A 12,811-nucleotide genomic window follows, 5' to 3' on the forward strand; every position below is an offset into this window, starting at 1 on the left:
AGTCAACTAGAATAGCAAAATACAAACTCCCCCCCCCCCCAATAAATCAGATTAAAATAAAGCACAACAAAAAAAGGCCTCCACAATCACCCTGTTCCCAAGGCCTGGGAGAAGAACCAGGTCTTCAGTATCCAGTGCTTTTTTTGTAAAAGAAAAAGGTGCCGGAACTCACACATGTCATACAACCCGCCTTGCCTACCCTACAAGGTTCCATCCAAAAAAGGTGCTGGAACTCCGTTCTGAGCGTTCTATGAGGAAAAAAAGCCCTGCCAGTATCTATGGAGATTCTCAGTCATCCTGGTCATGGTTGTCCCAAAGGTGCTTTTTCAGGAGGCAATTGGACTTTCTTGTTTCTTTTCTTTTCTTTTCCTTCTTTAAAGATGTTTCACTTCTCATCCAAGAAGTTCTGACTGGATGGTGGGGAATGGAAGGATTTATATTCCTTGCAGGCAGCTGGCCATTTCCAGTCATGGGGGCCATTTGGAGGTTTACCTGTGTCCTCAGGGTCACCTGAGCAGTGCAAATGTGTGTGGAGCCTTCTTGGCTACAGGATGTTTTCTGCCCTGTGGCCCTTCACTGTTGAAGACAGGCACAGGCTGTTGGGGATGAGTCTGTGTTTTCTGCATCTCAAGCTAAAGGGCAAATGGTTCCTGTAGTCTGCATTGTTGTCTGGAAATCCATTCATACTCCCGCACCATTCGAAGGGTGTTCATCCCAAAGTGCATAGCTAAATGTCTATGGAGATTCTCAGTCTTTTTCAGGAGGCAACTGGACTTTCTTGCTTTTTCTTTGAAGACATTTCATCCAATGTCTTTCTCTTGGATGAGTGGCGAAATGTCTTCAAAGAAAAAGATGTTGAGACTCTAGAAAGAGTACAGAGAAGAGCAACAAAGATGATTAGGGGACTGGAAGCTAAAACATGTTAAAAACGGTTGCTGGAATTGGGTAGGTCTAGTTTATTGAAGAGGGGTGACATGATAGCAGTGTTCCAATATCTCAGGGGTTGCCACAAAGAAGAGGGAGTCGAGCTATTCTCCAAAGCGCCTGCAGGCAGGACAAGAAGCAATGGATGGAAATTAATTAAAGAGAGAAGCAACCTAGAACTAAGGAGAAATTTCCTGACAGAACATTCAATTAGTGAAACAACCTGCCTCCAGAAGTTGTGAATGCTCCAACACTGGAAGTTTTTAAGAAGAGACTGGACAACCGTTTGTCTGAAATGGTATAGGGTTTCCTGTCTGAGCATGGGATTGGGCTAGAAGACCTCCAAGTTCCCTTCCAACATTATCATGATGATGATGGTGATGGTGATGATGATGATGAAAGTCCAGTTGCCTCCTAAAAAAGCACCTTTGGGACAGGTCTTCAGTAGTTTCCTAAGGACATAAGGACGATAGCCACAACATTTTTCAGGGGTGAAATTATTCCAGAAGACTGGAATTCCAGTAGAGTAGGAGTGCTTCCTAGGTCTGCAAGATGTTATTCTTTAATTGATGGGACCTGAAGTTCACTCACTCTAGTGGGCTGAACTGCGTAGGCAGAGACAACAGGTGATAAGTGATCCCTCAGATAGCCAATCCCTCTTATGATATGAAAGATTCTAAGGTAAATACCAGCCTCTTGAATTGTACCAGAAGCCAACTGGGAATCAGTTCAGGTCATGAAGCATCAGTCACACATACGGTACATAACATGATGCCGCTATCAGTGCCTACAATGCTGTCTTCTGGGCCATTTGTAGTTGCCAGATGGACTTTAAGGAGAGCCCCATTACATATCACTGTAATCCAGTTGTGAGGTGATGGGGGATGAATGGCTGTCTGTGAAACTTCTGTTTCCTAGAAATAGTCTTACAGCTCCACCCCTTCCATTATTACATACTAGGCCAAATGAGAAGCTAACTCATGTGGTTAGCAGTTTTGTGGCTCTCCTATTTGAGCTTTCAAAACTGGAAGAATTCCATTTTGTCCCACTTCATTCTTCATCCAGACAGATAATTCTAGGTGGACAAAACCAGTAATTTTACTCTCCCCCCCCTTCATGTGGTACAAGAGCCAAGGTGTTCTCAGTCATATAATTTTGCCTTGTATATTTCCTACTTTTAAATATATATATATATATTTGGAGCGAATACAGTTAGCCTTCTACCTGCATGTCTCCTTATTCTGAAATGTTGTTTTGGCTTAATTCTGTGCAGTTCATTGATTTTTAAATTCTCTCTCCATCTCTCTCTCTCTCTCTCTCTCTCTCTCTCTCTCTCCCTACATACATACATACATACATACATACATACATACATGTCTGTCTCTTTTCTCTCTGTGTCTCTCTCTACACACACACACACACACACACACAAATCTGCCTCTACCTGAGACTATTTTATTTTGGCCTTTTACGGAATTATTTTAAATATACATAAGGGTAATTCCCATTTTAAAATATTGCTGTGATTTATTAGTTTATATTGTTTTAAACTGAAATTGTTTATCCCTGAGCTCAACTTGTTGATTCATGGTGCTTTACAGCAAAACAGTAAAACATGCAATCATAACAGGATTCAAACAAATCCAGTGTTAATACCTTCACAATAAATTTAAAAATAAAATATTTAAAAGAAGATTGTTATTAGAACAGCAGGTGGAAGCTACAGCTGGGACCAGGAGACCTCGTTACAGTGATTCATTCTGTTGTTGTGTCAGACCTCCCTGGTAAACCAGACAGGAAACATGAGGTAAATTTATTTTATTGTGAGGCTATATTAACAGAATCTTGCAAGTCTGAAGGTACAAAACTTCCTGGCTGCCACTTTCAATTGCTTGATCCATTGGGGGGGGGGGTGTTCCTTCGTTGTTTCTTTCTCTTAATAGTTAAGCCACTGGAGGCTCCTTCATCTCTTGTCTGACTGTTTCTTAGACAGCATCTCTTCCCTCCTTTCCCAAAGGTCATTTTCACATTGCATTATATGTTGCCATTTCTTTGGTCTATTGCAACATGCTCCACATCTTTAAAGACCAATCCGGGGCTGCAGTTGGTTCAGAATGCAGCAGTCTACTATGTTATAATCCGGGTTAAAAGGTGGCAATTGTGGTTGTTGTTAGTTGCGAAGTCGTGTCCGGCCCATCGCGACACCATGGACAACGTTCCTCCAGGCCTTCCTGTCCTCTACCATCTTCTGGAGTCCATTTAGGCTCACGCCTACTGCTTCAGGGACTCCATCCACCCAACTCATTCTCTGTCGTCCCATTCTTCTATTGCCCTCAACCTTTCCCAGCATTAGGCTCTTCTCCAGTGAGTCCTTCCTTCTCATTAGGTGGCCAAAGTATTTGAGTTTTAGCTTCAGGATCTGGCCTTCTAAAGAGCAGTCAGGGTTGATCTCCTCTAGGACTGACCGGTTTGATCGCCTTGCAGTCCAAGGGACTCGCAGGAGTCTTCTCCAGCACCATAGTTCAAAGGCTTCAATTCTTTGGCGCTCAGCCTTTCTTATGGTCCAGCTTTCACTGCCATACATTGCAACTGGGAAGACCATAGCCTTGACTATACGCACTTTTGTTGACAGGGTGATGTCTCTGCTTTTTAGTGTGCTGTTTAGATTTGCCATGGCTTTCCTTCCCAGGAGCAAGCGTCTTTTAATTTCTTGGCTGCAGTCCCCCTGCGGTGATCTTGGAGCCCAGGAAAATAAAATCTGTCACTACCTCCATCTCTTCCCCATCTATTTGCCAGGAATTGAGAGGGCCAGATGCCATGATCTTGGTTTTCTTAATGTTTAGTTTCAAAAAGGTGGCAATACATTATATCAACATTGCAGACTCTGCCGTGGTTACCAATGTCCTTCAAGGGGTAATTTGTAATACTAGTGCTAGAAACCCTGGCGTAACTGGTCACCAAGTTTTCTATAGGATGACATTCTCCCATTGAAACTGGGGCCAGCTGGTACCGTCTCCCTTCAGCACGGTAAGGAAGACCTGGAAGCCCTGCATTTTGGTGGCCATACTAGGCCTTTAGATAGCTTCTCAGTGGACAGCCTGTTGGCTCCCACCTTCTGACAGCAACTCTCAGCAAAGATTGTTTAGGATGCAATTCCATTTTAGGTGCATTACGGTTAACATTTGGCTTTGTTAATTCTGTTCTATGTTTCTTAACCGGGTTGCGGCTCTTTTATTTGTGTGTTTTTATTTTGTGTACTCCACTTTATATATTTTGTCTTGTAAACCACTGAGAGTCCTTAGGAATTGCCCACAGTTTATAAACAGGGTTACATAATAAATAAATACTATTTAGTCTCTCTGGGATACTTTCCAATAATCCTGGGAATGGACTGGCTGTGTGCTTATAATCCACATACTCATTGGCCGTGGTGACTTCACATTTGATTTTCCCAGTACAGGTAGTCCTTGTCTTATTTATTTTTATTTTTATTTTATTAGATTTATATACCGCCCTTTCCCGAAGGACTCAGGGCGGTTTACAGGGTATTTTAAAATCAAACCAATATAAAATACAAAAGTTAAAAAACAATTTAAAAAGATTAAATTATCCCTAAAAATAAAAACCCCAGTTAAAAATTCTCAGCCTGGGCCGGAGAGCTCAAAGAACCAGGTCTTCAGGTCCCGGCGGAATGAACGGAGGTCGGGGGCAGTCCTAAGCTCCGCGGGCAGCTGGTTCCAGAGGGCAGGTGCACCCACAGAGAAGGCCCTCCCCCTGGGTGTTATCCGCCGGCAATCTTTTACCGGCGGCACCCTGAGAAGACCCTCCCTGTGAGAGCGCACTGGACGAAGGGAACTTGATGCTGGCAGCAGGTGTTCCCTCAAATAACTGTGGTCTTATGGCCACAATTGAGCCCAAAATTTCTCTTGTTAAGGGAGACATTTGTTAAGTGAGTTTTGCCGCATTTTACAATCTTGCTTGTCGTAGTTAAGTGAATCACTGCACTTGGTAAGTTAGTTAAGTGAATCTGGCTTCCCCATTGATTTTGCTTGTCAGAAGGTCACAAAAGGAGATTACAGGAGCTTGGGACACAGCAACAGTCATAATAAGTATGAACAAGTTGGCAAGCATCTGAAGTTTGATCACATGATCATGGGAATGCTGCAAAGGTCGTCATTGTGAAAAATGGTGATAACTCACTTTTTTTCAGTGCCATTGTAACTTTGAACGGTCGCTAAATGAACTGTTGCAAGTCGAGGACTACCTGTACGCAGGTCTCCATCTTTGGTGTAGGATGCCCTCCCACCCACCCCCATCCATTTTGTGTCTCTTGTATCAGTTTTATTCCTGGACCTATAGAATGTTCGATTAACAGGTCATTGGCTTTTTTATACCAGTAGCCTGTCAGAAGCTTGAAACCTTGAATGGTGTGATCTAAACCCTATCTATCCTGGCCCAGTCCTACTTCGCCATGCATTAGGAACAGAGATTGGTGATTCAGCAGGGATATTCATGGGGAGGGGAAATTAAGCCGTGGAATCCAAGAAACACTGCTGGGCATCACTTGGAAGCCTCATTACTCTGGCAGAATAGAACCCAGCTCTAGGACAGCATAACTTCAGCAGGCATAGGTTTCTGACAGTTAAGCAACAGGAAAAATATAAATTAATATGACCCCAAGGAAGAGTTCATTGTCAATTTCCTAATCTGCATAGGAATGAAAGCTGCTCATTTATTTGCCTATTTTGCAACTTAATATTTTAGTTTGGTTTATGTGTATATAAGCTGAATCCCACTTCTTATCATTTTATTTGTCAAAGCTACTAAAGTTCTTCGTGCTAATTTAAATACTACTTGGGCTGGAGAAGAAGAGTAGTGATAGTAGTTTTCCAAATATACAAAGTGCATGAGTTCCAGTTAACTATTCCATAAAACTTTGGGTCATTTCATCTCATTTGCTTTGTAGATGTGTCACATTTAACTAAGACAGCAGCATGCAAATATGCAATAGATGTGATTTATTTACTTATAGATCTGGGCCCAAGGATTGATGACCATTTTACATGTCTCTTTCTGTCTTTATCTCCTTTAAAAAAAAGTTGCACAAAAATGATATAGGAAAATATGCCTTCTGGAACCTTATAGACTCAGAAAACATAGTATTCAGAAAAATATGTACAGTGCATCCAGAAAGTATTCAGACCTCCTTCATTTTTGTCTATTTTGTTATGCTGCAGCCTGATTCTACAGTTGTTGAAATTCATTTTCCCCCTCATTAATCTACACTCAGTACCCCATAATGACAAAGTGAAAACAGAATACTATAAATGTCTGTAAATTTATTAAAAAGAAAAAAGTGAAATGTCACATTGGCATAAATATTCAGACCCTTTGCAATAATACTTGAAATTTAGCTTTGGTACTTCCCATTTCTTTTGATAATTGCTGATTTGTTACTATACCGTGATTGGAGTCTGCCTGTGGACATGATTGGACATGATTTGGAAAGGCACACACCTCTCTATAGAAGGCCTCACAGCTGACAATGTATACTGTAGCAGAGCAAAAGCTATGAGGTCAAAGGAACTGCCTGCAGAGCTCAGAGACAGGATTATTGCAAGGCACCAATCTGGGAAAGGCTAGAATAAAATTTCTGCTGCACTGAAGGTTCCTAAGAGCACAGTGGCCTCCATAATTCTCAAATGGAAGAAGTTTGGCACAACAGGATTCTTCCAAGAGATGGTCAAATTGAGTAATCAGGGGAGAAGGACCTTAGTAAGAAAGATGACCAAGAACCTGATGGTCACTCTTGACTGAGCTCCAGAGATCCTGTGTGGAGATGGGACAGAAAGTCAACCATCACTGCAGCCCTCCAACTATTTGGGCTTTATGGCAGAGTGGCTAGACGGAACCTCTCCTTAGTGCAAAACACATGGAAGCCCATTTGGAGTTTGCAAAGAAGCACCTGAAGGACTCACAGGCTATGAAAAACAAGATTCTCTGGTCTGATGAAATCAAGATTAAAACTGTTTGGCCTCAATTTAAATGTTATGTCTGGAGGAAACCAGGCATCGCTCATCAGCTGCCCAATACCATCCCAACAGTGAACCATAATGATGGCAGCATCATGCTGTGGGGGTATTTTTCAACAACAGGGACTGGGAAATTGGTCAGGGTTAAAGAAAAGCTGAATGGAGCAAAGTACAGAGATATCCTCATTGAAAACCTGTTCCACAGTGTTCAGGACCTCCGACTGGGCTGAAGGTTCACTTTCTAACATTACAATGATCCTAAGGACACAGCCAAGACAACACAGGAATAGCTTAGGGACAACTCTGTGAATGTCCTAGAGTGGTCCAGCCAGAGCCCTGACTTGAACCATATTGAACATCTCTGGAGGACCTGAAAATAGCTGTCTGCCAATGGTCACCATCCAACCTCACTGAGATTAAGAGGATTTGTAAGGAAGAATGGCAGAAAATCCCCCAATCCGGGGGTGCAAAGCTTGTCGCATCATACCCAAAAAGACTCGAGGCTGTAATAGCTGCTAAAGGTGCTTCAGCAAAGTACTGAGTAAAGAGTATGAATATTTATGTAATATTTCAGTTTTTTTCTTTTTACCAAATTTACAGACATTTCTAAAATTCTGTTTTCACTTTGTCATTATGGAGTACTGAGTGTACATTAATGAGAAAAAATGAATTTCAACAACTGTAGAATCGGTGCAGCATAATAAAATTGACAAAAGTGAAGGGGAGGGTGTCTTTTGGAATTCATTGTTAGAATGTATTTTGGATTGCAACAACTACAAAATCATTCAGCCAGTAGATGGCAGTGTTTCATATGCATCTATGGTTATAAACTATGGTGCCTTTATGTTCTGAGGAGAGTTTCCTGTGACAGTTGAAACAGCTGAAAAAACTGTTAAGCAGCAAGGCCCATCATGGTGACTGTACACTGCATTTTATTTGATCTGTATGGTTGTGTAACCATCCTCTGCTACCAATCTGCATGGCTATATAATAATCCTCTGCTACAATTTATATGGAATAAAACAGAATTTCTATAGAATAAAAGAGAATTTCTAACAGGTTATGGGCCTGTTACCCTGAGGTAAAGCAGAGATTCTATCCAAGCGTGTAGCAGTAGCAGCATAAACAGCCCAGTACCCAGAGATGAACCCAGTATAAACCCAGATTAGAGGAGAAATATAAAGTTCAGCACAGAACAGAGCAAACCAGTCATAGCCAGCTACAGTAAATAAGTGCAAGATACAGCAACAGAAAAAAGACTGCAACAGAATAAATAAATAAATAAAAGAAAATGGCCAGTAACACAGCTGAAACAAAGGCTTCATTTGAAATTCTGACAAACCAGAACTACCAGTCTTGGAATTCAAGATGAAGATGTGACTAATAAGGGAAGGTATGTGGAAATGGATAAATGAAGATAGGCCAAAACACCCTTCAGATGAGTGGCTAGAGGAAGATCAGAAGACAATCTCTCTTCACATAGGAGATAATCAAATCATACATATATATATAAATGTGATACTGCTAAAGAAATGTGGGAAGGATTGCAAAAGGTGCATGAAAGCTAAGCTCAGCAATAAATTGTATTTGATTAGAAAGCTATACCATAGCTCGATCCCGCAAGGCCTCTGCAGCTGAGAATCAAACTGTGGATTCAATCCATAGCTCAGTTCTTGGCTGCAGTGGCCTTCCAGAAAGGCCTTTGATGGCAAAATACAAGCCAGAGCTCTATTCTGAGCTGCAGAATGAAGCTGCTCCTTTGGCCGCAGAAGAAGTGGGTCGGTTGGGCAGGGCTTTCAGTGCCGGAGGTGAGTGGAAAAGACACCTCTTCCCCCAAAAGACCTGGTGCCTCTTTTGGAGGCAAAAAAAAAAAAAAAAAAGACCGGGTCTTATTTTTGGAGAAACACAGTATTCCCCAGAGTGTCATCAGAAAAATACTTGTGAAAAATGTACTGTATGTCCCTAACTTTTTGTCAGTGAAGAAGCTCACAAAACAAGGAAATGTAGTGACCTTTAAAGGCGACAGTTGTATCATCACAAAAGGCTAAGGATATCTTGCAAAAGCTAAAATTACAGATAAACTGTATCAGCTGAACGGCAGTCAGGTGGTTAATACTGCCAAGGAAGAAAAACATTCAAATTGTATTCACTACATGGCACAGACGAGTTGGACACAGAAGTCCTGACATAATAAAGCAATTAACTGAGAAAGACTATCTAAAAGAAGAAACCAGGCCACAACAGGTTTCAATCAGGAGATACAACAGAAGCAATAAAGGCATCCCAGCCAAACATCTGTCCTATGTTGCTCGCGAAGCATTAAAACCCAGACACAGGAAGGAGAGAGAATCCAAAAGAGACAGCAGCCGAACCAGAACCAGAGCCTCACCAGCTCCGGTGCCACCCCTTAGAGAGCCAAATCCAAAGTCGTAGCAGCAGCGCCAGTTCTGTGGACAGCCGGGAGAGCAAGAAGAAGAGGAAGAAAAAGGACAAGAAGAATTATAAGAAACAGGAAACAGAACTAAAATCAGAAATAGGACTATTATAAGAAGTTGAGTGGGGGTGTTGGAATTCATTATTAGAATGTATTTTGTATTGCAACCACTACAGAATCATTCAGCCAGTAGATGGAAGTGTTTCATATGCATCTATGGTTACCATCTATGTTTTAAGGAGTTTGCTGTGTCAGTTGAAAAACCATCAAGCAACAAAGGCGATGGTGACTATACACCAGGGGTGTCAAATTGCCGGCCTGTGGGCCGGATGCATCATGCCGAAACCGTGCTCACCCCAGCTCCAGCAATGGGGGAAAGGTTGTGACATGTCATGGCACATCACGTGACGTGGCGTTTTGTGGGGCACTGTGCTGTACACTGTACATTTTATTTGATTTGTACGGCTATGTAATAATCATCCTTTGCTGCCAAACTGCATGGCTGTATAATAACCCTCTGCTATAATTTCTATAGAATAAAATTTCTGACATGCACTGTAAGTGGGATTTGATAAATTTTGTTTTTGAAGTGAGTCATTACTCTATATTGAACTTTGATTTGTTGAACATTGATTTTTAACTGGCTTCGTCTAATGTCATTTTGGGATGCTACATTCATACTTTATTTTATTTTGCAGATTGTACACTCACATAAGCCACAATTCATGGCATTACATTGTCAAGAGTTTGGAGGGAAAAACTATGAAGCATCTATGTCTCACGTGGACAAGTTTGTTAAGTAAGTAACAATCAACCAATCAATTTATTAATACAGCCAAAGGCCAACGCATAAATTAAACATTCAAATAAAACAAAACTAAACAGAACCAACAGAAGAAGACATAGCAATATATTACAATTAATGATGTAATCAATGGGTGACCAAGGTCTGCCTAGTTTTACGGACAGTATAACAAAAAGTAGCTACCTTCAGAAAAACTGAATCATACTGACCTGACAATAAAAATACATTGAGTACAGTCTAATGCTGGATAAAAACACGTAATAAAATTAATTATAAAAGATTATTAAAAAGATCTAAAATGTTTATGTTTCTGGTGAATCCCCAGTGCTGTTGCACAGAATCTAGCCACCTGCGCCGTGATCACTAAGTAAGTAACAAGAAAGGCAGACCAAAGCTAGATTAATACTTTTTGCTTGGTCAACTTGGATTATTTTTGAAAAGAAAATAAATGCAAACCATTTGATACCTTCTTCAAATTATTACTCTGTTCACCTGTACAATAAGTATGTTGTTTTATATTCCAGTCTTATTTATAGAAAGAGAATTGCTTGCACTACTGGTTTGATATGTCTTGCTGTTACTTTAACCGTTCTATACCAAATCAGTGTTTGTTTATCTAACTCTGGGAGGAAAACATAGACCTTTGCACCCTTAGACCCCTCTTTCAGAGCCTGCCGGTCCTTATTTTGCTGTATTGTTTCGATACATTAAAATATTATTCTTAAACAAAAAGGAACAAGCATAGAGCAAAGAACAGCCTCTATGATATTATTTCCGAGAATGCCCTTGGACTCTGTATAGGCCAGGGGTAGGCAGCCTCGGCTCTTTTATGACTCATGAACTTCAACTCCCAGAATTCCTGAGTCAGCATAGCTGACTCAGGAATTCTGGGAGTTGAAGTCCATGAGTCATGAAAGAGCCAAGGTTGCCTACCCCTGGTATAGGCTCTACAGCAGACATGTCAAACACAAGGTCCGGGGGCCGGATCCGGCCCACGAAGCAGTTTCATGTGGCCCGCAAAGCCATCCTGGAAACAGTGAGGGAACGGCCCCCACTGCCTTGGCCCTGGCCCAGAGACCCTCCTTCTGCCAGAGACCCTCAGATCTGTCCCACTCCTGCCCAGGCCCCCGTAGGCACCCTTGATGCGAATGATGTAGAGCTGGCCACGCCCACTCAGTAGGCCATATGCACTCTAGCCACGCCCACCCACCTGGCCCTCTGAGGGTAACCGCAATGCTGATGCGGCCCTCAATGAAATTGAGTTTGACACCCCTGCTCTACAGACTTTCTGTGCAGCTTAATTTTTTGTAGGTAAACATGCCCCCCCCATCACCAAGGCCTCCCCAGCTGCCAATCAAGCAGTGTTAGGCAGGAGGAAAGACAAGATGGCTGCTGGGAATTCTGCAACCATAGGCCTCATGAAGAATAGGCTGAATTAGTGGAGGGAAAGTCCAGGCAAACAGAGATAGTAAACCTTGTGGTGAAATGGGGTCAAACAAATTTAATAAACAAACAAACAAAAAGACAGAGAGCCCTAATGAGAAAGAGGCAGCTGGAAAGAAGGTAGTCACTGAGAAAACTGGGGAAAGAGGCGTTTTATTTCCTTCCCTTCGAACTGGTGTCAGGTAAAAATTCTTTGAGCCATTTCCCTCAGTTAGAAGAAAAATTCAGAAGAGGGTAAAAAAGATTAAATAAAAGGAAAGACAGATTGAACTCTATCAAGAAAAGGGTAGCTCTTTAGAGATTGGCAGAAGAGATATACAGGGATTAAGATAAGAGGAATATAGAGGTCATCAATATATGCACATATTATGGCTATAGATTGGTGTTTAAAGGTATGCAAACAAGTGTAATGTTTTTGACTCTGTTTAATTTGATTCTGTTTATTTTGGGGACTTATGTGGAAAACATCGTGTTTTATGCAGTATGCTGAAAATCCAAAAGAGTTCATTAGTACCACTGTAGAAGAAAATAACATGAGAATATAGGGAAATTGGACTTTAAAGAAAACAGTTTAGATAAAAGAGCTTATACAAAATAGTTAAAATGAAAAACAGTTGTATTATTCTTTAATTTCTGTACTAATTGAAAGCACTTATAATTTACAATTCCTTTTTTTTAAAGTATGCTTTCTTTTTATAAAATACAAGTGCCCTCCCCAGCCACTTGAAGGAACATACAAAAATGCAATCAATTTTCCAGATTTCTAATGCCTTGTATATTTTTAGTTAGGGTCAACCTGTTTATTGGTGGTTTAAAAAACAACAACAACAGAACAACTTGGAACAGTTGTCTTCTGAAATGCTGACTACTCTGCTATAGTACTTCCCATCTTGAGTGGATATTTTTTTCTGATTATTTCACCTCTGCAGAATAGTAATTATATTCCACTTCAAAGAAAAGTAGACCCTACAGGTCTCCTGTCTGATGTGGTTTGGTAATAATTTATTCTTGGAGTATAATTTTTTAAGACATACTTTTACCACATAAGTGAATATAAAAAGAAATGGTTTTTCCTTTGTTGAAAAAAGAAAAACAGTGCCCTCTCCTGAGCACTAGAAAAAATCTTAACAACAACACCCCATTTTTATTACACTAAGATTCCTTTTAGGGGAA

The 12,811-nt window shown here is 41.0% G+C and overlaps 1 protein-coding gene across 1 annotated transcript in view; it reads left to right on the top strand.

Moving 5' to 3' along the window:
• INPP5A (inositol polyphosphate-5-phosphatase A) overlaps positions 1 to 12,811 on the top strand; it is a 327,681-nt gene that overhangs the window by 96,505 nt on the left and 218,365 nt on the right. Inside the window, exon 3 of the mRNA XM_083363640.1 lies at positions 10,089 to 10,189. Within this exon, the coding sequence (XP_083219766.1) occupies positions 10,089 to 10,189 (101 nt within the window). The remainder of the gene's footprint in view (positions 1 to 10,088; positions 10,190 to 12,811) is intronic.

This window comes from Vipera ursinii (assembly GCF_947247035.1).
Source record: "Vipera ursinii genome assembly, chromosome: 5".
NCBI lineage: Eukaryota > Metazoa > Chordata > Lepidosauria > Squamata > Viperidae > Vipera > Vipera ursinii.